The following is a 25909-nucleotide window of genomic DNA, read 5'->3' on the forward strand; positions in this document are numbered from 1 at the left end:
GCTCCTTTACTCTTTTTTATACTTTCCTGAGACTTGGCTGTGTAGCCCCACTTCACTTCAAACTCTCGATCCTCTTACTTCTACTTGCTTCCTGAGTGCTAGTACTATACGAATGCACCACCACACCTGGTTAAAAATTACTGGCATGGGGCTGGGAAGGTGGCTCAGTGGTAGAGTGCTTGCCTTGCTTGCATGAGGCCCTGGGTTCGATTCCTCAGCACCACATAAGCAAAAAGAAAAAAGCTGGAAGTGGTGCTGTGGCTCAAGTGGTAGAGCGCTAGCCTTGAGCTGAAGAGCTGAGGGACAGCGCCCAGGCCCAGAGTTCAGGCCCCAGGACCGGACCCCCCCCCCAAAAAAAAAAATTACTGGCATGTGTAGTATTTCTGAATTTCTCTCTGATCACTGGAGACAGGTGTTGAGATAGTCTTCATCCTACCAGGAAAGAGAGCTTCCTGTGTTGGTGAGAGTCTAAGGTCCTACAGCAGCAAGTAAGGCTTTGTACTGCAATTCAGGTTTTCTGGCTTCTAGCACAGAGTTCTCTCCATTTTCCCACATTCTTTCTCTACCTGAGTAAAGTCAACGGCACCAACTCTCGGGACCTTATGTCAGATGAAATCTCATGGTTGTGCCAAGTATATAAAAACGAAATCAGAGGGGCTGGGAAGGTGGCTCAGTGGTAGAGTGCTTGCCTTGCATGCATAAGGCCCTGGGTTCGATTCCTCAGCACCACATAAGCAGAAAAAGCTGGAAGTGGTGCTGTGGCTCAAGTGGTAGAGCACTAGCCTTGAGCTGAAGAGCTGAGGGACAGCGCCCAGGCCCAGAGTTCAGGCACCATGACTGGCAAAAAAAAAAAAAAAAAAAAAAATGAAATCAGAGTTGCTTTTTTTTTTCTATTGTCGGTCAATCTTATGAAATACCCTTTTAAAAATATCATTATTTGAATTATTTTTTAAAATATTAACACTACAATTGATTCACTACAGTGATTCTGTTTTCTTATTTTTTGTTTTTCTGCTGGTCCTGGGACATGAAATCTGTGCCTGAGCACCATCCCTGGGCTCCTTTTGTTCAAGGCTAGTGCTGTACCACTTGAGCCACAGTGCCAATTCTAGCTTTTTCTATGATTAATTGGAGATAAAAGTCTCACAATTTTCCTTCCCGGGCTGACTTTGAACCGTAATCCTCAGATCTCAATCTCCTAAGTAGCTAGGATTACAGGCATGAGCTACCAGCACCTGGCTTGATACTCTTTTCTTTTTTAATCTTTATTGAAAAGGTGATGTGCAGGGGAGTTATAGTTACATAGGGAAGGTAAAGAGTACATTTATTTTTAAACACTATTACCCCATCCCTGCTTGTTTTTCTTTTAAGAGTAAATGACAGGAGCAGATTAAGTAACTCTTATTGATAGGAGGGAAACAATTGGGAAAAACAAAGTTCAACCTTTGTCTAACTTCTAGTAATTGATAAACTATTCTAAGATGCCTGATCCCTCACCCCTCATTCCAGGAACTATTTCTTAAGTAATGTGTCATCAAAAGTGGCCCCAGGGGTGCTCCTCAGTCCTCAGGTGTTCCCTGGGAGCCTGCCAGAGCCCCAAGAAGCCCAACTGCCAGGAACACAAAGCAGGCAGGAGAATCTTCACTGTTTGCCTGTCATATCAATTGTCATCTCCTTTTCCTCTCTAGCCCAACGGGTTACCAGAAGCAAGCTGGCTCCAGGGAGGAGGCCTCCAAAAGAAGGGATATCCCTTTAGTATATGACTACTTAGTTTGTAAGTTTACAAAAAAAAAAGAATTTTAAGATACATTAGAGACCAAAAATGTGTATTACCAAAAAAGAAAAGAAAAAAGGATAATACATACCCAGACAGGATGCAGGCATGTCTGGTAACAGGCCCAGTGAATGCTCTAATGTCAAGGGTGTTTGTGATAAAAAAAAGTAGGTTGGAGATTTTGCTCAGATTCTTCGTAGAGTAAGGGCTTCCCTTTGTTTAGGACACCTGGTTCACTCAATCATTTTTACTGTTACACTGCTTTATCAAAGCTGGCCTGGCCATTATGACATAGATGTCTGTACATCCTTTTTTTTTTAATTTAATTTTATTTTATTTGTGAACATACTGTACAGAGGAGTTACAATTACATAGGCAGGATAATGCGTATATTTCTTACCAAGCATTGCAGCCTCCTCCTTTGTTTACCCTTCACATCCCTTCCCAGCCTCCCCCCTCCCCCCATCCCAATTATACCCCCCTCCCCCTACCCAATTATACCCCCCTCCCCCCCCACACCGACATTGTAAAGCTGGTTTTGACATGACATTTTGTACTTCTCATTGTTGCAACAGGTCCACCTGAATCCTTAAACGACTTGTTTGTCCCCATCTCCTCCACATGTTATACTGACATCAAATATAGTGAAAGCAGGGGTTACACTGTGGGGGAGGGACATACAAAGCAACAAAGAAATAATCTTATAAATGTGTTAGAAACACATGCATGAAAGAAACGAAAACATTAAAATACATATTTAAGGGTTCATTTTCCTAACATCACATTATGTGACCTTTTCCGCTTGACTCATACCTATACTAGATATTGCAAATAAGGGAAACCATGGGACCTATGCTTCTTTGGGCCTGGCTTACTTCACTTAATATAATTTTTTCCAAACCTTTCCATTTCCTAACAAATGGGGAAATGTCATTCTTTCTGATGGAGGCATAGAATTCCATTGTGTATATATACCACATTTTCTTGATCCATTCATCTACTGAGGGGCATCTGGGTTGGTTCCATATCTTAGCTATGGTAAATAATGCTGCAATAAACATAGTTGTGCTGGTAGCTTTAGTGTGGTCTTGTTTGTAAACATTTGGGTAAATGCCCAAAAGTGGGATTGCTGGATCATAGGGGAGATCTATGTGAAGTCTTTTGAGGAACCTCCATACTGCTTTCCAAAGTGGTTGAACAAGTTTACATTCCCACCAACAATGAAGTAAGGTTCCTTTCTGTCCACATCCCCTCCAGCATCTGTTGTTGTTAGAGTTCTTGATTTTTGCTGTTCTAACTGGAGTGAGGTGATATCTCAATGTTGTTTTGATTTGCATTTCTTTTATGGCTAGGGATGTTGAACATTTCTTCATGTGTCTATTGGCCATCCTTCTTTCTTCTTCAGAGAAGCTTCTCTTTAAGTCTTTCGCCCACTTATTTATTGGGCAGTTGATTCTTTGAGGATTTGTTGTTGGGTGGTTTAATTTTTTGAGTTCCAAGTATATTTTAGATATGAGACCCTTGTCCGTTGTATGGCTAGTAAAGACCTTCTCCCAATCGGTGGGCTTTCTATTGATCTTGCCAGCTATGTCATTTGCCCTGCAGAAGCTCTGCAATCTTATGCAGTCCCATTTGTCCAACCTTTCTTTGATTTGTTGTGCTTCCGGGTCTCTATTCAGAAAATTTCGGCCTTAGCCAAGGAGACCTAGGGTTTCTCCTATTCCATCTTGTAATGTTTTCAGAGTGTCTGCTTTGAGTTCAAGGTCTTTGATCCATTTGGAGTTGATTCTGGTACAGGGTGATATATAAGGATCTAGCTTTAGTTTTCTACATGTAGTTAACCAATTTTGCCAGCACCATTTACTGAAGAGGCTGTCTTTCTTCCATGCTATTGTTTTAGCTTCCTTATCGAAGATTAGATGGCTATAGTTCTGTAGGTTCATTTCTGGGTTTTCAATTCTATTCCATTGGTCCTGAGGTCTGTTCTTATGCCAACACCAAGCTGTTTTGATTACTATGGCTTTATAGTAGAGTTTGAAATTTGGTATTGATATTCCTCCAGCAGTGTTCTTTCCGTTGAGGCGCGTTTTTGCTATTCGGGGTCTTTTATTGTTCCATATGAATTTTTGGATTGCCTCTTCTATTTCCTTGAAGAATGAGGGTGGAATTTTGATAGGTATCGCGTTGAATTTGTAGATAGCCTTGGGAAGTATTGCCATTTTCACGATGTTAATCTTGCCAATCCAGGAGCATGGGAGGTTTTGCCATTTTTTAAGTTCTGTGTTGATTTCCTTTTTCAAGATTTTAAAGTTTTCATCATAGAGGTCCTTCACTTCTTTGGTTAAGTTAATTCCTAGGTATTTTATTTTTTGTGGGGCTATTACAAATGGAGTTGCTTTCCTAATTTCAGCCACACTTTTCTCATTGTTGGCATATAGAAAAGCCATTGATTTTTGGGGGTTAATTTTATAACCTGCTACTTTGCCAAAGTTTTGAATCAGCTTGAGTAATTTGGGAGTGGAGTCTATGGGATTCTTTAAATACAAGATCATGTCATCTGCAAAGAGGGAGAGTTTTATTTCTTCTTTCCCTATTTGGATCCCCTTTATGTCTGCATCTTGTCTTATTGCTGTAGCTAGGCATTCTAATACTAGATTGAAGAGAAGTGGAGAGAGTGGGCATCCTTGTCTTGTTCCTGAGTTAAGAGGAAATGGCTTTAGTTTTTCACCATTGAGTATAATGCTGGCTGTAGGTTTGTCATATACAGCCTTTATTGTATTGAGGAATGTTCCATGGATTCCTAATTTTTCCAGAACCTTCATCATAAAGGGGTGTTGGATCTTGTCAAATGCTTTTTCTGCATCTATTGAGATAACCATGTGGTTCTTATTCTTGCTCCTGTTGATGTGATGAATAATATTAATTGATTTGCGTATATTGAACCAGCTTTGCATCCCTGAAATGAATCCTGTTTGATCATGGTGTATGATTTTTTGGATGAATTGTTGAAGTCGATTGGCCAAAATTTTGTTGAGAAGTTTTGCATCAATGTTCATCAAAGAAATGGGTCTATAGTTCTCTTTCTTTGATGAGTCCCTGCCTGGTTTTGGGATGAGGGTTATGATGGCTTCATAGAATGTGTTTGGTAGTGAGCTTTCTCTTTCAATTTCATTGAAGAGTTGGAGGAGTATTGGTGTGAGCTCTGCTTTGAAGGCCTTGTAAAATTCCGCTGTAAAACCATCTGGTCCTGGACTTTTCTTAGCTGGGAGGTCTCTTATTGCTGTTTCTATTTCAATGCTTGATATGGGCCTGTTAAGCTGGTTTAACTCATCTTGGTTTAGTTTTGGCATGTCAATATTTGCTAGGAAAAGGTCCATTTCTGTCAAGTTCTCAAACTTATTAGCATAAAGTTTTGAGAAGTAGTCCCTTATAATGTTCTGAATCTTGGTTGTTTCCGTGGTGATGTTTCCATTCTCATCTCTGAGTTTATTAATTTGGGTGTGTTCTCTCCTTTTTCTGATAAGGTTTGCTAAGGGTCTGTCAATTTTGTTAAGTTTTTCGAAGAACCAACTCTTTGTTTTGTTGATTCTTTCTATAGTTTTTTTGGATTCTAATTCATTTAATTCTGATTTAATTTTGATTATTTCTTTCCATCTACTGGATTGGGGTTTATCTTGCTGCTCTTTTTCAAGGAGGTTTAGATGTGTCATTAAATTGTTAGTTTCCGATCTCTCCAATTTGTTGATGTAGGAGCTCAGAGCTATAAACTTGCCTCTGAGTACTGCCTTTGCTGTGTCCCAGAGGAGCTGGTAATTTGTGTGTTCATTTTTGTTGAATAGCATGAACATTTGAATTTCCTTTCTAATCTCTTCCATGACCCACTCATGATTCAGCAGTGTGTTGTTCAGCCTCCATGTGATACCGGACTTTCTTTGGTGGCTTTTGGTGTTGAGTTCTAATTTTATTCCCTTGTGGTCAGAGAGAATGCAAGGTATAACTTCAATGTTTGTGAATTTAGACAAGTTTGCTTTGTGGACTAAAATGTGGTCTATTTTAGAAAACGTTCCATGTGCCGCTGAGAAAAACGTGTATTCTGATGCTGCTGGGTGAAATGTTCGGTAGATGTCTGTTAAGTCTAGTTGATCTATGCAGCTGTTTAGATCTGCGGTTTCTCTGTTGAGTTTTTGCCAAGTTGATCTATCTAGTCAGGAGAGTGGTGTGTTAAAATCCCCAACAATTAATGTCTTTGGATCTATATGGGATTTGAGGGAAAGTAGTGTTTCTTTGATAAATTTGGTGCTCCATTGTTTGGCGAATAGATATTTAGAATTGTAATATCCTCCTGAAGGAGAGATCCTTTAATTAGTATGTAGCGACCTTCTTTATCTCTTCTCACGAATTTTAATTTGAAGTCTATTTTATCTGATATTAGGATTGCAACTCCCGCCTGTTTATGGGGGCCGTTTGCTTGGTAGATTTTGTTCCAGCCTTTAACATTGAAAAGGTGTTTGTTTTTACGGGCAAGATGTGACTCCTGCAGGCAGCAGATAGAAGGGTCTTGTTTTTTAATCCAACTAGACAGTCTATGTCGCTTAATTGGAGAGTTCAGTCCGTTAACGTTAAGAGATAGGACTGAGAGGTATTTGGGAGTTCCTGCCATGTTATCCACCTTCTTGGGGGCTGCGAAAACTGGGTTCTTCCTAAGATTCTTGGATTCTCAGTTTGGGTGCAGTTTCTTGGCCTTTGTTGCGGTCTTGTTGGTTTTCTATGTGTAGGACATCTTTAAGAATCTTTTGTAGGGCTGGTTTGGTGGAGATGTATTGTTTCAACTTTTCTTTGCTATGGAAGGTTTTTATTTGGCCTTCAGTTATGAAGGAGAGTTTAGCTGGGTACAGTATTCTTGGTTGATAGTTGTTTGTTTTTGGGGCATGGCATACGTCATTCCAGGCTCTTCTTGCTTTGATTGTCTCTGCTGAGAAATCTGAGGTGATTCTAACTGGTTTCCCTTTATAGGTGATTAACCTTTTCTCCTTGACAGTTTTAAGGATCTTTTCCTTGGTCTGAGTTGATCCTGTGTCCTTGGTCTGAGTTGATCCTGTGTGGATTATAATGTGACGGTGGGATGTCCTATTCTGGTCTGGTCTATTTGGGGTTCTAAAAGCTTCTTGTATCTGAATAGGCCTATCTTTTTGTATGTTTGGGAAGTTCTCTGCTAGGATCCTGTTAAACAAATTTCCTAGACCATTAACTTCTGTTTCTAGGTGCTCCTCTACACCCATTATCCTTAGATTGGGCCTTCTGATGGTGTCTTCCAGGTGTTTGATAGATCTATCATATTTCTTGGACTTGTCTTGGATGGTTGTATTTTCTTTCTCTATAATATCTAGGCTGTCTTCAATCCCTGAGATTCGATCTTCTGCATGGTCTAACCTGCTGTCAAGACTCTCTACTTTGTTTTTTATCTCTTTTCCTTCTAATTGGTCAGCTTTGATGGCTTCAAGTTCTTTGTTGAAGCTCTGTTTTAGGTCTTGTATGAATTTCTTTACTTCCTTAATTTGGTGTTCAGTGTTTGTTCTCAAATCACTTAGTTGATTGGTTATGGTTTCTTTGGACTTCCATTCCTTCTGTTGGGTTCCATTCAGCATTCCCTTTGTGGTCTCCCTGCCTTCCTTCAGCTCTTTGTTAATGGATTCCATGAATGCCTTTAGTGATCTTTGTGTATGCTCTACCTGGTCTCTCAATTCCTGAATTACTCTTTGATTCGCTTCCTCCCATTTGTGGGATTCCTGCAGTTCTCTTTCTTCCCGTTCATGGGATTCCTGCAGTTCTCTTTGAGTGTTCTCAGCCTGCTCACGCCATTCCTCCCTTTCTCTTTGAGTATTCTCAAGTTGTTCACGCAAATCCTGTATCAGTTTTTGAGTAGCTTCCTCACGCTTATGATATTCCTGTATAAACTTTTGGGATGCCTCCTCTCTCTCCCTATCACGCTCATACAGAGTCCTTTGTAAGTTGTCAAACTTCTCATTTATCATGTTTGCCACCAGTGTTTGTAGAGCTATTTGGGAACTCTCCTCTGGGTTGTTCATTATGTGATCTGACCCCTGATTATCAAGATTGGGAATTGAGATACCCGGATTTGCCATTTTTCTTGTGTTTTTCCGGCTTACTCTGCCCATTTGAGATGAAAATAGCACCAGTTTTGTGCTAGAACACTATCTTAAGGCAACCATCAACCAACGTTTGCATTTATACAGTCAATAGTCTACAGATACAATCTAGTTCAACAGATACATCTATTCAACATCAAACAACTATATGTTAATGGGCTTCGAACCGCAGAGAAGAATTTGGAAAACCAGAAATTTTTAGGGTTAGGGAGAGATGTGGGTAAAAAATAGGAATAGATTGGTGTGGGGAGGCACAGGGAGAGTTAACTATGTCCTAATCTCAATGCAGGAAATAGGTTGGGTAGGATGCAAGTAGAGAGAGAGAGAAAAAGAAGAAAGGGAAAGGGAATTGAAAAGAGACCAGAAAAAAATAGAAACGTAAAAATTAATATTATTATGGAGATTAAAAGACCATCTATTTAGAGAGGAATGTGGTATATTAATAGAAGGGTAGGGACATAGAGGAGAAGTGAAAAACTTAAGAAAATGCTTAAAATATTATATAGGTATAAAGAGGTAGTACTGCTATTAAGGAATTTAAGTCTCAGAGGTTTTGAATTGAGTAATAAATTTGTGGATTAAGTGTGTACACAATGGGGGATAGGGTCTACTAGTTAACTACGGGTTTATCTGAGGATGTGCAGGACAAGAGTTAAGTCACATACAGAAGATCAAAAGAGAGGAAAAGGTGAAAAGGATTAGAAAGGGAGAGAAAAAGATCAGAAGTTCAGTAGAGCTAGACAAAAAAACAAAAAGATAGTTAAGAAAGAAAGAAAAAGAGAAAGAAGACAAGAAAAGAAAGGAAAACACACATTCATGTATTCCTAATATAAAAATTATAAGAGGAAAAAAAGTTACTGGAAAACAATTATATTTTCAAAAAGATTAATAAAATTTTTAGAAAAGGAAAAAAAATTATATATATATATATATATATATATATATATATAAGGTACCAAAAAAAAAAGAAAAAATGAGAAAAGAAGAAGAAGAAGAAAAAAAAGTTCTTTGATTTTTTTTTTTATTTTTTTGGGAGGGGTGGGAAGAATCCTGTATCTCCCTTTTGTCTGTAAACAGCCTCTTGTTGGAGTCTCTGGTCAGCTTGAGGTCCTGTGGCTTGATTGGTTTCTTAAGTCAGTTTGTTCGAACAGGCAGAAAAATGCTCTGCTTTACCCAAGATTTTGAGATCCCCCTCCCAGATTAGTTTACTGGGAGGGTGATCTGCTTTGAGAATCACAAAAGAGGGGGATGCAGTGGTGAGGCTAGGTTCTGGGTAGAGTTGAGGCCTTTCAACAATCAGTAGCTTTTTCCTGGGGCTATTTTGTGAAAGTAAAAAACTCACAGAGCCCAGCCTGGAGCCATTCTCAGGGATTCTGTTTTTCAATTGATTGTTGAGGCTGCTAGAGGGAGGGGCAGCCTCTGGCTCTGGTTACCCAGTGAGGAAAGCCACTCCAATGGCTGGTGCCTGAGCTGGGTGACTTTTCCCTGGATGGAGCCGAGTCTGGCAGGTCACTTCGCCACCGTTAAGTTCTTGTGACCTGCTAAATGACTCGTTTTATACCAAGGCCTGGGTTGGAGCTGGCAGCTCCTCCGAGCTTTGTCGGTATCCAAGATGGAGATCACCGGTGCTGGGGGGGGAGGGGTGGCCTTCCCTCCTCTGCTCCCTGAGAAGGAGTGAGGACGTCGGGCTTCTACTCACGTCGAGTCTTGGATCCTGGGTCGTCTCTGGTCTGCAAACTGCAGGATGAAGATGTCCGCTCCTTGTCGGTTCTTGCTTGTGTTGAGTAGAATCTGCTCGCCCGCTGCGTCTGGCTCCTTCGTCCTGGACTCTCTGTGTGAGCGCTCAGTTATGGCCCCGGCTGCTTTCTCTGCTGCGACCCTGCCGCCGCCGCCGAGGCGGCTGCTGGCAGGCGCTCAGATGTGTCTTTTTGTCTTGGCTTCCCCTCTCTTGTCTCTCTGTCCTGTGATGGCACACTTGGTGTGATTCTCTGGCTTAGGACTGTTCACTGGAACTCTAAAACTGCTTTCTATGCGAGAGCTTGTTCAGATTCCAGCTTCTCCTCCGCCATCTTCCCTCTCCTGTACATCCTTTTAAGAAAAGGAAATGCTCCCTTCAAGACAAGTGTCCGTCCTTGAGATAGATCTTCTTTTTCCTTCTTTTCCTTTGTAAACATTTTTGTGCTCAAAGCAGTTATTTTTTTCTGAATGTTTAATTCCTAACATAAATCTTTCTTTTAGTGTGTTTTTGTTCCCAGAGTTCAGTAAGTATTTGAGTAAGCAGACAAGGTTAGAGAGAAAGAACTGTTCTCCATACATTCCTCGTCTTCCTCCTCTTCTCCTCTTCCTCTTTTCCTCCTCTTCCTCTTCTCCTCCTCCTTCGTCTTCTCTTCTCCTCCTCCTCTTCCTCCTCATTCTCCTTCTCTTCTCCTTCTTCTTCTTCTTCTTCTTCCTCCTCCTTTTTTTCTTCATCATCATCATCACCATTGTCCTAAATGTTGCCTTATTGAGGCACTATAAGGCTTAAAGAAAAGAAACTAGTGCTTATGTTCTTTTGAGCAAGTTATTCATGAATTCAGGATTTGTCTGTGAATTCCTCACTGCTGTTTCCTGGCTATCCTGACTTACCTGACTTAACTGTATTTGACTCATCCAAATTACTTTTCTTGGTATCATGGAAAGCATCTCCTGACCTCCTGTTGTTTTTACGTTCCTCCTCCCAATAGCTCCTGGATTGTTTTGTGATTCCAGTGGTGATTTTACTCTCCTGGTTCTTCCTGCTGATCCGGTACAAGGCTGTGCATTTCATCGGCATCGTTGTCTGCATCCTGGGAATGGGCTGCATGGTAGGAGCAGATGTGCTGGTGGGAAGGCATCAGGGAGCAGGTGAGTTTGAATGTTCACTTGGTTGCTTCCTTCCTCCTTGGGGTGAGGCCAGGACTGGAAATGGAATGTCTGTGGTTAGGTAGAAACAAAAATTTCAGGAACCGAGTCTTCCCAAGATCTGTGTCCTGTTCATGTTGGCTTCATATCTAAAATAGACATTACTTAATACATGTTTCTAGAGTGAAAGATGCAAAACACAGCTGTTATGCCCTCCCTACATGAATTCAGAAATATTCAGACAGTCCAAAGCTGAGCCATCATTTATTTATAGGCAATTTTAGAAGCCAGAATTACTGGTCTGGACTTGATGGTCAGAGGTAGAAATACTGGGCCAGGATGCTTCATTTATGAGGGAGAGCTAAGTTTAAGTCTCCTCCTGCCTGGGTTTTTGTTTGATGAGGGAAGGAATTATTGGAGTCACATCTCTCAGACTTACTAGGAAAAACTTTGTAATTATGTCAGCTATGTCTCTGCTGCTGGGGATTCCTGACTGGTCCACTGTAAAGCACTGCAGTTCTTTAAGACAGCCACAAATCCATGAAGGGGTAGAGGGGTCTGGAAAGACAACAAAAGGACCTCCTTTGTTAACACTGGGAGTGAACTAGAAAGTACCCATTTTTGTATAGTTCTTGAGATTGCCTTTTCTTCTAGGAAATTAAATAATAAAGAGTCAAAATTGGAGCATTTCACTTTATGAGACCGGTCCTATGACGTCTCTGAAATGGTGCCATTTACATCGCACCATTGAACTTTATAGCTAAAAAGGACCTTGTTCAGCTTTTTTATATCTGGCATATGAAAACATCAAGATCCAAGAAAGCCAAGTGAATTGCTTCAGGTCACAGAGCTCAGAGACTTTAGACACCCCCTCCCTTCCTCCTCCCCCACCCCCGTGAAGACTCTTGACCTCCAGGGCAGGCTTCCCTACCCTCTCCCACATGCCTGAGAGATAAAACTACAGCACAGAGCAAAAGAGAGACATTCTGGGTTTCCCAGAGCCAGAGCCTAATAACAGACTCCACACTGACTCTACAAATGGATTAGAAGCACACATTCCAGTGTTTCCCAAATTCTCTTGTGTGAAATGCTGGCTTCATAGCACTTCACTAGAGGGCATCTGAAGGGCTAACCTTATACTCCATGTCATCTGTGATTTTGATATGGTAATCAGATAGTATTTTGGGGTGATTTGGTATAGACAGTTGTTTGGAAGTTACATTTAATTACACTTATTCAATGATCCACAGGCTGTGCAAACACAGACGAAGCGGAAGTATGTACCATTAGTTAAAAAATTTCTCTCCACTGACCCTAGCCATTGTTGCTGGCCATCATCTTACATTCTACAGTCAAGAAAGACCAGATGCCCTGGTCAGTCTGTGTTGAAATTAACTTGCATTGACTAATCCTGTAAAAAATGTTTTCTGGCTTTCACATGAAGTGATAGAATGCAGCAGTGATACTCACTATACACTGTGTTGGAGATGAACTATACAACTTGTGGAGGTCAGAAGGGAAAAAAAAAACTGGGAGAAATGAGGGAAGAGCTAACCTGTTGGAAAAGAAATGTACTCATTACCTGACTTATGTAACTGTAACCCCTCTGTACACCAGCTTTATGATCAAATGTATAAAAATGGAGTATTAGGATCATAGTGCTAACGGCCCTACAATGACTTTTCTGTTGGCTGAAATTGGTGGGCTGAAATTGCCTGGGTCTTTGCTATCTCAGCTTCAGGTCAACTTTATAGGCCATTCCACTTAGTTAGGGAGATGGAGGTATGCTATAGAAGTTGTTCCTGAAAATATTACTGATATTGGAGTGTGTAATAATGCTTGGTAAAGCCCAGGAGATGGATCACCATGACTTCTGTTTTTCTCCAAAAACATGTATGAGCCTAGCACTGGTGGCTTGTGCCTATAATCCTATCTACTCAGGAGTCTCAGATCTAAGGATCATGGTTCAATGCTATCCAAGGCAGGGAAGTCTATCCTCAATTAAACACCAGAAAACCGGAAGTGGAGCTGTAGCTCAAAGTGGCAGAGTGATAGCCCTGAGTGGAAAAAGCTCAGGGACAGTGGCCAGGCTGTGAGTTCAAGCCCCACATCTGACAAAAAAAAGAAAAAAAAGGTATAATTGTAAAAAGAAAAGTTAACAAGCAATAGGATTAATACAAAACAAGTAGGTATCATTATAGAAATTATTTCTTGCCTTTTCAGAATAATCCCTTCCTATTATAACATACTTATTGTCACCTTACAGTAATATTTGAGGATATTAGTTATTCATAACAATATTTTTATTATTAGACAAAATTTTCTATTTCAAGAAAAATATTTTCACGAAATCAGATAATTAAACACGGCCTAATAAAAACAACGTTTTTGTGTGTGTCCTGGTACCTGGTGTTTTCTCACATATTAATCTTTTTTTTTGGGGGGGGGGGTCCGGTCGTGGGGCCTGAACTCTGGGCCTGGGTGCTGTCCCTCAGCTCTTCAGCTCAAGGCTAGCGCTCTACCACTTGAGCCACAGCACCACTTCCGGCTTTTTTTTCTGCTTATGTGGTGTTGAGGAATCGAACCCAGGGCCTCAAGCATGCAAGGCTAATGCTCTACCACTGAGCCACCTTCCCAGCCCACATATTAATCTTAATAACTGCAAAAATGCATTCTCATATTTGCAGATGAAAAAAATCAAGGCTCAGAGAAGACAAAAAAAAAGTTGTAAAAGGGTGTAACATTACAGAAATTGTGTGACAGAAATATAAAATCTAGATAGTATTGTTTCTACCAGACAATTCAATTCTTATTCTTCCATAGTTGGGACTCATATAATGGGGATGTCCCAGATGTGAAATGTTGGGATTTAAAGTGGGTCCTTGGAAAATAAGAGAGCAGATCCCTATTTGGAACTCAGATTCAGTAAGATGTACATTTTTCTAAGTTGTCCGTAATAGCCTTTCCATTTGCCAGCAAAGCACAATTCACCATATAGTTCTTGACTTATTGATGAGTAGTAATGTTAAGTAGCCTTCCTTCTTCTCTTACCACCACACATAACAAATGCCATTCCAAACATGGTGCTTTCTGGTAATTAAACAAAACTCTAATAAGGGGAAACAGTTCTTACAAAGTAATTATGATTGGTTTGATTAGAATCAGACTCAATACTGGTGAAATAAATCTCCTCTAGGGGAAGGCCACCTCACAGAATGGATCTTAGCTGAGCAAATATGGAGTTGGAAAAAAAAATTGGTGAAATGATTCACCCACACAATGTGTCCTCTTTGTATAACTGAAAAGATAGATCAATGTTCTCCTAATTCCTATTAAAATATTACAGATCCAGGGCCCATTACACTTTTTAAAAATTCATTTTCTTTAAAAAAACTTATATCATCACTTCACTTTTCTGAATCCATTCATAGAAAACTAATTTTATTAACCAAGAATTCTATTCAGCCTCTCTTTTATACTTCAGTAGCATAATGATAATTGATAGTCACAGTAGTAGCTTTATGTCATCACAAGATTAGGAAATGTCTCCTTAATGAAAAGAGACTAAGTCATGTTCTTCTTAATTTCGGTTATAGATATGTTTTGTCTTACAGGTGGTTCCTCAAATGAACTACATATAATTTATCATTGATTCATAGAGATTAATTAGGTTCCTGAAGATGCTGCTAGATCTCAGCAACTTTAATTTCCCTAGAAGATAGCCCACCAGTCTAGTTTTTCACCGGGACCTCATCAACTTCTAGGCTCATCTGCTAGATAGTGATAGTTACTCCTGAGGAATGCATGGAAAGTTCTGAGCCCACCCAGAATCTCATTCTCAGCTCCATTCCCTTGAGAGTGACACAAAGAATTGTGTCTTTCAGAGTCTCTTCTTCCCCCTCTTCCCCCAACCCCCACTCCCCCAACCCCGACTCCCCTAACCCCTCCTCCCCCAACCCCGACTCCCCTAACCCCCGCGTCGCCCCCTCCAAATCATTACCAGATGTGGGAAGTTGCCTTCCAAAAAATGGTGACACAGTAGATCTTCCAAGATAGTCGTGTGCAGAGGTCCTTCCAAGCCCTGAAGCGATTCTTACACGCGAACCCATCACCTAGAATGTGCTCATGGCTCCAGTGGACAATGAAATTCTACTTCTACCGTTGTATTTGTGCCAGACTCTTGGTGAAGTGAGCACCATTTCCTCTCTAGAGCTGCATGTCTTCAGGGCCACTCAACTCCTTATTCAAAGTGAGCCCAGAATTTATGAGATTACGTGGATAACAAAGCTACCAGTGAGGCTTATTTTCAATCTCGGCCTGGCTGCAAACTTCCTGGAATGGGAAGTTTTGCCTGATTACCGGAAATACTGGCTACATCATTTATTAAGAGTAAGAAGCCAAAACAACCAAAACTGAATTTAAAGCCACTTGTATAAAAAAAAATACTAATGGCTTACGTATATTTTCATTCTTTGAAGTTGAAATTTTCAACTTAGAAATTCCTTTAGTCTCATTGTCTGAACACGTCACACAATTTTTAAAATTTATTTTATTGTACAGAGGCTGTACAGGGGGAGACAGTTACGTCAGTAAGGCAACGAAGACATTTCTTGACGAGCATTGTTACCCCTTCCCTTGCTGTCCTCCCATTATCACATTGTGACTGTGAGAAGAACATAGTATTGACTGCTCTGTTAGATGTTCTGTGTCTGTACTAGAGGGAGGAAATTGATTCTTCGTGTCCTGTAGAATGTTCACTCAATAGCTGGATAAATACCTCAATACAAAAATAACATGTGCATATATCGGTAACACCCAACTTTTCAAAAGACAGAATTGATGTGAAAGGAATTAGTCCCCCAAACTTCTAATTGTGTCAGCATAGGTAACCTCATATATCAGAACACATCTAGAGAATTTTATAATAATAACTATAATAATAACAATAATACCACCTTCAGGCAATTTCAATTGGAAGTCACATGGCTTCTTTTTTTTTTAATTTTATTTTATTTGTGAACATACTGTACAGAGGGGTTACAATTGCATGGGCAGGATAATGCGTACATTTCTTACCAAGCACTGTCACATGACTTCTTATAAAGATGTCAGAATAAAATAGAAGGAAGCTCAATTTGCTGGTGTTCAATTCTTGTTAAGAAAATTTCAATGAAACTTCCTGTTTCCTTTGGGTCCTAGGAGAAAATAAGCTGGTAGGAGACCTTCTGGTTCTGGGAGGAGCCACACTGTATGGCATCTCTAACGTCTGGGAAGAATACATCATCCGGACCCTGAGCCGAGTGGAGTTCCTAGGAATGATTGGTCTCTTTGGTGCATTTTTCAGTGGAATTCAATTGTAAGTAAAAATAACAATAATTTCAAAGAATGGGATAAATGGATGTTATTGTCATATTTTTTTTGTCCTTAGAGAATAGAAATTAAGGCAGAAAAGCAATCACCAACCTCCCACACAGCAGTCTTATAAAAATGTGCAAATTTCATAAAAAATTAAGTAAATCTCTTCCACACTAAACATGTTTATAACAAATTATCATAAGACAGTTAATGGACCTTGAAGATAATTTTCGAGAAAATGTTAGAAATGTATCTATTCTCCTAAACTAGTGAATGGGTTATTATTATTAGGAGAAGTAAAAAAAATATTATAGCTTGATGTACACTGAAAAAGGCACATTCTGTTTACTAGTGACAACTCCTAAGAAACTTACACCTTGTAATTTCCCTTTTACAAGTTTGCTCTTTTCTTGAAAGAAAGACTAATCACATATACATATTGAGAGTTTCTTGTGCTCATTAGTGTCGGTGATGGTCTGTTATTGGTAACTGAGCTCTTTGGAGGACACTGCTGCTGGAATAAAGGTTTGTATGGCAAATAAGGCACATCAAGGGAACACTGGGGCCAAAACAATGTTGGTAGAGAGGTGCCTGCCTGACTCCTAGTCTTCCAGTGTCCTCTGAAAGTTCATTGGTCTAACAGTGTTCACTAGGCCATGGTCTTCAAAGTCAAGTCCTTAGGCCAGGAGCAATGTCATCACCAGAGAACCTATCAGAGTTGCACATCCAGGAGCCAAACCAGATCTTCTGAGAAAGAATCTGTGGGAATAAGGCCCAGAAGATGATGTTTTCAGATGACCTTTAAAACTTGGAGTCCCACTGCTATAGAGAAGCCTCAATCAAAAAATTGCTCACTCAGAAAATTAACGAATGCCGTGAACACTGAAACATTCTGAGCCTTTTTGCTTCTTAGAAAGCAACTGACGGAGAGAGATTATATGTGCTAGCTGTTTGGACAAGAAGGACAGTGGAGATTAGCACTTCTCCAAGCCCACTAGCAGTCTCACTACTGCCAGCCGCACACCCAGCAAGATTTTCCAGGGATAACCAGCCCGTAGGCCTCCTCTTGTGTGGCTCCACAGTTATATTTTAAATTGAATCAGTTGTTTTAACAATCGTATAAATATGGTAAGTAGGTAGCATATGCTTTTTTTTGTTGTTGTGTGGTAACTTAGGACTTACTCATGAAAAATTCTGTTTAATGCAAATATAATACAAACCATATGTGTAATTTAAAAAGTTAAAAAAAACAGGTTAAAAAAAGCAAGTAGTGCTCATTCTTCTCTTACTCATGGGCTCCACTTTGTTTGAATTCACAGGGCCATTATGGAGCACAAGGAGCTGTTAAAGGTGCCCTGGGACTGGCAAATAGGTAAGGGCTTTGCTTGTCTAAGATGCAGTCTTCAATAAACTAGAGAAATGTTTGTTAAAGTAATATGAACAGTGGAAGAAGGGGTACCATTGATCAAGACAAACTGTGCCCACAGACTGACGTGTTGAATTGCAACCCCTCTGTACAACTATTTTAAGATAAGATTGAAAAAATAAAAATGACAAAGTCTTTTTTTTTTTAAAGTGATGTGAGTCAGGGTCAGGTAAAGATTCAGAATGGCAGGGGAGAAAAGATGATGATCTCCTTGCCAGGGAAGAATTCCTGAGCACTGTGAGGAGCTTTCTTGTGACTTGTTTCTCTCTTGAGCTTCTCTGTGTTATCACTGTCAAGGTGCCATTAGGTTAGGTACCAAAGTGTGTTGCTAGGTTAAAGACCAACCAGAAAGAAAAATACCCCAAGGTAGCGGTGGCACGGAAGTGACAGCAAGTTGCTCTAGCCAGGAAACACAAAACGTTGAGCGTGATCTTTAAAAGGGGGCATTTTAGTGAAGGGGAAAAAACTGAATTTAACAACAACAACAACAACAAAGGCAGGAAAGGAAACAATGTAATGGGCATTCTGAGCCTATCAACAGCTTTAGAGAAGAGAATGAAGAAAGTGATTTGTACTAAAGAAATGGCTAACTGATTTCCAAGTGCATTTAGAAAATGCCAGGCTGTTTTGTGTTACTTAATAGTCATCCAGGGTGTCTTAGATTCTAAACCACTTTCCTCTGGGGGACAAAAAAAATAGGACAAGGATTTGAGATTCTAGGTGTTGCTCTAATGATAGATTACACAGCCACTTAGCTCCCTCCGGCGGTCCATCCAGAGGCACGTGGGCAGTGAGCACAGAGCTGGGCGTAAGCCACCCAAAGAGATGCTTGGCAAGTGTGTCCTGAATGAATTCAAATGGAAGGGGAAAATACAGGTGCCTGGCTGCGGAAGCTGGCTGCTTTTTTCCAAATTACCTAGCTGTGATGCAACCAACAGCTTGTCACATTCTGTCCACGAAGGAAACCAACAGTGACATAAGCTTGCCTTTATCCATGTTACTTCCTATCAGCCTCCTCGCAAGCCACTGATTACTGACATCACTCCCTCCACAGCCCCCCTGGGCTATGGAAAGGACTCTGTGATGTCAAGGGCTCACCAGCCCTTGCCTCTGTCTCAGAGCCCTCTATTTGGTATTTCTCAAGTGTGGGTACAGAATGTTATAACCAAATAAAAGTCAATAGAAAGGAGACAAAGAAGGGGTGATGGGGAAGGGGGATGAAGGGGAGGAAAGGGAGAAGAGGGGAGGGAGGGAGACCAGCTGCAGGGTTCAGGGTGTTCTTCTGCGACTCTCAAAGCCAAAACTTGCAACTATTATTTACAAATACTGCCTTTTGGTACTTCATACACAGTGGCCTGTGAGTATAAAGTAATTTGATGTTGATGGTAATGGCAGCAATCAAAAAGAACTTGTCCTCTAATTATATGGAGGTCCTGGGCACATGCACTGATATTCCGTTAAAATTCAGTGTTAGTTAAATGTGTCATCAAAAGACAGTTCTATCCTGAGCTTCCGCATTGCCATTAAAACGTCAGTTCCCTGTAGTTCAAGATGATGAAGACAGTGTAAAAGGGACACATTACAGAGCCATCTATTTAATTCCTGATGGGAAATGAAGCAAAAATGGCCTAGAAGGAGAATCACATATCCGTCAGTTTCTTTCTGAAACACTTGTCGAGCTGGGTTTGAGGATTTTGTATCAGGGCCACCTTTGGTCTCTTTAACTCTCCCTTGACCAATGAGGTGATCCAGATGGTTAGCTCAGTGCTAGGCATGTGGCATTTGAGGAATCTGTGTTTAGTAAATGAGAAGTGAACAAATCATAGTGAGGAAGGTGGGCATGTGCTGCCTTCACTCTTTAAAAAAGAAAAATACTGGCCAGAGAGAAGTGGGTAGAATGAACAGCAGGAGACTGTGGGTGGCCATTGTGCTCTCCTCTGGGAAAGTAGGAGATGGCAGTGAAGCCAATGAAATTCGTAGGCCAAAAAGGCATGGAGAGCTAGGCATCAGTGGCTCACACCTGGAATCCTAACTACTCAGGAGGCTGAGATCTGAGGATCACAGTTCAAAGTCAGCCTGGGCAGGAACGTCTGTGAGACTCTTATTTCCAATAAACTCCTCAGAAAAAAGCCAGAAGTGGAGCTGTGGCTCAAGAGATAAAGCACAAACCTTGAGCATTAAGAGGCTCAGGAACAGCGCTTGAGCTCTGAGTTCAAGCCTCAGGATTGGCGGGAAAAAAAAAAGGCATGGAGACATAATTGGAGGTCAGACTCTCTCACCTTCCAAACTCCTTGGAAAGTCACTTAAGAGTAACTCAAGAAAATAGAATCCAAGATTTCCTATGCTCTGTCATGAGTTTTTCTCTCCCTCCTCATTTTACAACACTACTCCACCCCATGAAGTCTCTCAGACAGGTCTGTTTCTATGCCATCACTTTAACCATGCCAGAGAGGGGAGGAGGAACATCATTGGATCCCAAAGAAATGAAGTAAAATATAGGCAGCATACACAAATATACAAATACGTGCTATATCCATGTATCATAATACAGCTCATACATAATGAGATAAAGTTAGGACACTTCCTTAAAGCCCTACTCCTCCCTGTTTTCCACTGTCAGGGGGCAGGGTCTCTGCCAATGGCTGTATCTGGTGTGATTCTACCTCTGCAGGGTATCTCTATCTTCTGACAGCTGGTAACATGGCCTCTTGCCTGCATTTCTCTAGCTCTTGAGGCGTAAGTGACTTCTCCTGCTGTGCCAATCTCTGCTTGCCTCATCATCCCTGATCCCTTACCACCCACTCAAGTACCCTCATAGCTTATGCTGTATTCAGGCTTCTCTGTTGAATATGGTATAGACAGTATTTCTTGATACAGTCAGTACCATATTCATATACCCTATTCATATGGTATATACTGTGTTTCTTGGGTCCAAGCCTATCTCCATATCTGTTTAGGCAGCTAATTTAAAGGATAATCATAGTAATAACATACAGTATACTTAATGCCAGCCCCCGTGTACTGTAGAGGATATGAGTGTATATACAGTGCATGTCTTATAGAAAGTGCTCAGTCTGTTTCAGTGGGTAGTATCATTTTCAATCTCTTCAGTGCACCAGGACACAAGTGATCAAATTGTATTCTTAGTGAGACAGCAAGCAGTTTAAATGTATATAGTTATATACATAACTATATCTATAAATAGTTATAGCAGCCATTATTTAGTTGCCAGCCAAAAAGAGATTCAATTGTTTGACCAATGGAAAACCCAACGTGGACAAGTTGGGTCTTCAGATGCATTACTAACATCCATCATCTACCAGTGGCCATCCAAGAAAAGCTAATCAGCAAAGTGAGGTGGTCCTGCCTTCTGACTGTTCGTTTAATCGTGTGGCTATATTTTACCTACAAAACATCAAAATGCTAGATAATCTATCAATCAGCCATTATGGCATATGTGTTTCACTTTCTCCTTGTATGTTATGTTTACTGTTCTATCAAGTACATTTAGAATGTTTAAGCTGCAGGTATTCTGAGATCGCCTGACGTGTGGGATAAGTCTGCTGTGTACCTGCTTTCCTGTTCTCCTTGCCTCACCAAGTGTGTTTGTAAAGCCACACCTCTTCTCTAAGCCCACCCATGGCATATCCAGCTCCCTACTGGAAAGAGTCTCATGCATGCACTTGTGCATTTGAAACTAACACAGAACTTTTACGTCCCTATGAATATCAAGTGCTCTTTATCTTCATAAATGGCATCGTGCTTCCTTCAGTTTTCATGTTAACCATAACCATGGCAACCTTAATGCCCTCTCTTTCTTTCACTGCCCACCTCCAGCCCATCCTCAGGGCTTGCTGAGTCTTCAGAGACCTACCTCCTTTCTTCTCCCTCGCCCTTCCGAGCAAGCACCAGTGAGCCATTAGCCTCTTGCCCAAATGAGGATGCTCACCTCTCACTCATCTCCTCCCACCCTTCCTTCACAGAGTAGCCAATGTCAAATGTTTATCCTGCCACAGGTATTGGGGACGAGGAGACTGAGGCAGGAGGAATGAATTGTCTGGGCTACATAACAAGACCATAGGATCTCAAGAAATAAAAAAAAATTAAAGGAGATTTGATTTTGTCAGACATTTGCTATAAACTACTCAACAGCTTCCTATTGTGACTAGATACGATACAAATTTCTTCCAGAGCACAAGGGCTGACTATAACCTACCTCCTTCCTGAAGTTTTCTACTTTACTTCTGGTTAGTGACCCTTTGATCATTCTGAGCCTTGAAGGTCCTAGAATATGTCACATCATTCTCAGAATTTTTTCATGTGCTGATCTTTTGCCTAAAATACTCATTCCCTACCTCCTCCAATATTCTGTTAGTCTTTCCTACTCAAGGTAAATACAGTCTCCACAAAGCAGCCATAAGTGTCCATTTTACTAAAGCAAGCAAGCCTCCTGCCACTCTCTGTAAGAACCCTGTTCTTCTTGCATAGTACCAACAGCAACTCCAAGTTCCTCATCTCTCCTGCATTTCATTGTATTCCTAGTGCATGGCGCAGGGCCAAGTGCATGGTAGAACTCAGAATAATGGATGAATAAGGGAATAAATATAAAACATCAGAGCCATGTGTGGTATGCCAAATAACATGAATATGGTGGAGAGGTAGGATTCTGGAAGTTTCTAACCCAGTCATGGTATGATCCAAATCAATGAGGCTTTAAAAAAAAAAAGACGGAAGGTAGGAGGGGAGGGAGGGCAAGCTGTCCTGATTATATCCAAATTTGATCATTTTAGTGAATTAATTTAAATATGAATCTTGTTCCTAATCTATTAACCACAGATTTCTTTAAGGAACATTGAATTAATTTTTATATCTTTCATGTATTAGTCATACATTATCTAGTATTTATGGCATTTTTGGTAACTTGATTAAAACGAAAATGAATTATAAGTAGGATGAAATTCAACTTCAGGGGAAGTTGACTACTTTTAGGAAATTACAACTTCTGATGGAGAATCAGAATCACCTGATAGTAGTGACAAAACATACACACAAGGTCTCCTCCTTTACTGAAACAGGAAATGGGGGAATCCGGCTCCTCTTAGCATGGAGGGCAGGTCCGCCACGCTAGAGGGGGCTATTGCACTGTTTGTTCATTTAATGATCTAAAGAATTTTTACAGATGTCGGATGTGTCTTGTCTTAAACTTGGAACCAAAACTTATATAGAACAAGGACCTGTGCCCTTAAATACTTTGCATGGGGACATGCCAAATTTTTTTTCTGGAAAAAATCGCTCATTTTTATACAAAGGCTGAATACCCAGCCCCTGCCAAATTCCTCTCACATTCGCAGGATTCAGATCAATCATCCACAGCCCACACTAGGCACATTGGATCGAAGAATCCTTTGGAAAGGTTGCTTTTATTGCACTGTAATTCAAAAAAAATAGTTCTCTGAGTTATGCCTTATCATCTTTGTAGGTAAAGAAATGAAGCATTTCTTTTCTGAATTTGCATTGTATCATCATCTGTAAAGATAGAATCTAGAATGAGCAGTGAACTCCTGCTTGGGACTATGTAAAACTGCATGAGTATTAACTATTGTGTAGGTTTTGAGAGAGAGGAAGAGAGGGGGGTTTGAGGATATATTTTCAAAGTATCTCACAACCTATGAGAATCCATAGAAAAGCTGAGGTGAGGGTAAGGCTCCCTATTTGGGGGGCACAACTGAACAGAATCCCAAACTTTTGAAAAAAATTGACAAGACTTTCTGGGTTTAGAGGGATGATCTGCCAAAGACACCACCATCCTCTGCAATCTTTTTTTTCCCCTTGGTCTTGGGACTCAAACTCAGCCTGGGGACTGTCCCAGTGCTCCTTTTGCTCAAGGCTAGCACTCTACCACTTGAGCCACAGCTCCACTTCAGGGTTTTCCTGTGATTAATTGGAGGTAAGACTCTCATAGACTTTTTTGTCCTGGTTGGTTTCAAATTACAATCTTCAGATCTCAGCCTCCTGATTAGCTAGGATTACAGGACTGAGCCACCAGCGCCAGGCTCTCTTGCAGTCTTCTAACTCCAGATCTCTCTGGACATATAATCTCATCCATTTCAAAAACTATGTAATTGTTCATTGTTGTGAACCATACATAATACCGAGAAGTTTTGTCTTTATTTTGCAAATTAAAAATGGGTACAATTTCCTAAACACATGGACAACAAAAGTTAGTTACAGTACAGATGGGAATAGAATTTAGAAGCTTCTGGATATCACCATTAGCTAAGACTCTTCTTCCTGGAAGAATCAGAATGTCAGGGGTATACTGAGCAGTGCAAAGTGCATTTTCCACACATAGAAAAAGGTATGTGGACTATTCATTTTATTTTAGCTGTGGATTGGTTAATGATAACTATGATAAATATGGCAAAAGTAAAACTATCTTGTGTGAGTCATAGATGGTGTGTCCATTCCCCTTTGTCCTTGTCCTGTGGTGGCTGGATCTGCTTGGAGTAGGCCTTGATGTTGCTTTCTCTTTCCTCCCTAGGACTGCTCTACGTTGGCTTTAGTGCCTGCATGTTTGGTCTATACAGCTTTATGCCCATCGTCATAAAGAAAACCAGCGCCACCTCCGTCAATCTCTCTCTGCTCACAGCAGACCTGTACAGCCTGTTCTGTGGACTGTTTCTCTTCCACTACAAGGTAAGTTGAGTCTGTGTCACTTTGTGAGCAATAAATAGGAATGTTCCCAGGGTTAGGATGCCCTGATTTTGCCCACAGAAGCTCTGATAACTGAAAACTGAATTCTTATACATAGGCAGTTAGAAGTGTTGCCAATATTTTGGTTTCATAAGGCAGAATGGGTTTTGTTTGGTTTGGTTTTTTTTTTTTGCTACATACATATTCTGTTGCAATTGGAAAGATAAATTTTCTTGGGTTTTGTTCCAACACAGCCAAGTGCTTTTGTTTGTTGCTACAATTAGTTCCTATTGGCTTTTTAAAAATTAAACTCTAGAACCTGACTTATCTGATTATAATTTGATTATAATCATATGATATATAACATGATTATAATCATATTATAGAGGAATCTGATTGACTAATCTTTTAAGTTAAAGATTCAGGAAAATCAAAACAATTTAAAAAAACCTATCCGAGTAAAAAAATTTAAATTTTAAAGTAATTGTAAATTTTCATGCATTCTTAAGAAATAATATAGATAGGTCCTGTTTACACTTTATCTAGTAGCTCTTATTGGCAGTGTCTTGCAAAACCGTCCAATGTTAGGATATATTGATACAGTCAACATCTGAAACATTTGACCACCACAAGGATTGCTGGGTAATATAGTCCTAGCATGTTTAGTCTTAGAAGAAACAGCCACATGAGACTTATTACAAAGAAACACAAAGTCACCATGAGAATGTCATAAAATATAGACAAATACTCTTGCACATTGGCACCATTTTATGTATCTATATTTTAAGGACACATACATTATATAGTTCATAACTTTTTTTTTTGGTCAGTCATGAGGCTTGAACTAAGGGCCTGGCACTGTCTCTGAGCTCAGTTGCTCAAGGCTAACACTGTATCATTTTGAGTTATAGCTCCACTTCCAGTTTTCTGGGCTAACTGGAGATAAGAGTCTCATGGACTTTCCTGCCTGGGCTGGTTTTGAACTACAATTCTCAGATCTCCGCCTCCTGATTCGCTAGGATTACAGCATTACAGGCATAATCCACCAGCATCCAGTGTTCATAACTTTTAATAAATACTTAATAACATTGTGTACAGTTTTGTTACATTGTATTTTAACTTAATATATATGTTTTCCTTGTCATTTAATATCTCTGTATAATATTAATTCAAGTTAGTGCTTCTCCTGTCTAGCCATACATCACAGTCACCTAGAAAGAACATGAAACAGTTATGGCTACATACTGTCCCAGAGAGTCTGATCCTGATTAATTACAAGTGGGACCTTTGAAAAGCTATGCATATGACTCAATTTGTATTGTAATATGAAGTCAAAGTTGAGAATCACTGATCACTAATGGTTGTATAGTATTCTATGGAATGGTTATGCTCTGTTTAACCCAGAATTTCTCTACCATTGTACTATTACTACCATTTTGGACCATGTGTTATAGGATGCTTAGCATTAACTGTTAACTCATCACATCAGATACCAGTAGCATCCTGTCAATCAAAATGTGCCCACATGTTGCTAAGTATTGAGAACTATTGAGGTTTTTTGGTGGTGGTAGTGCTGGTGTTTGTTTGTTTGTTTGTCTGTTTTTTGTCGGTCGT

General features: G+C 40.2%; 1 protein-coding gene across 1 annotated transcript in view; it reads left to right on the plus strand.

Moving 5' to 3' along the window:
- Slc35f1 (solute carrier family 35 member F1) overlaps window positions 1-25909 on the plus strand; it is a 361568-nt gene that overhangs the window by 312018 nt on the left and 23641 nt on the right. Inside the window, exons 4-7 of the mRNA XM_070015319.1 lie at window positions 10665-10824; window positions 16021-16177; window positions 17496-17548; window positions 24144-24298. Coding sequence (XP_069871420.1) covers window positions 10665-10824; window positions 16021-16177; window positions 17496-17548; window positions 24144-24298 — 525 coding nt within the window. The remainder of the gene's footprint in view (window positions 1-10664; window positions 10825-16020; window positions 16178-17495; window positions 17549-24143; window positions 24299-25909) is intronic.

The sequence above is a fragment of the Dipodomys merriami genome, unplaced genomic scaffold (genome assembly GCF_024711535.1).
Source record: "Dipodomys merriami isolate MVZ:Mamm:240054 unplaced genomic scaffold, mDipMer1.0.p SCAF_112, whole genome shotgun sequence".
Classification (NCBI taxonomy): Eukaryota; Metazoa; Chordata; class Mammalia; order Rodentia; family Heteromyidae; genus Dipodomys; species Dipodomys merriami.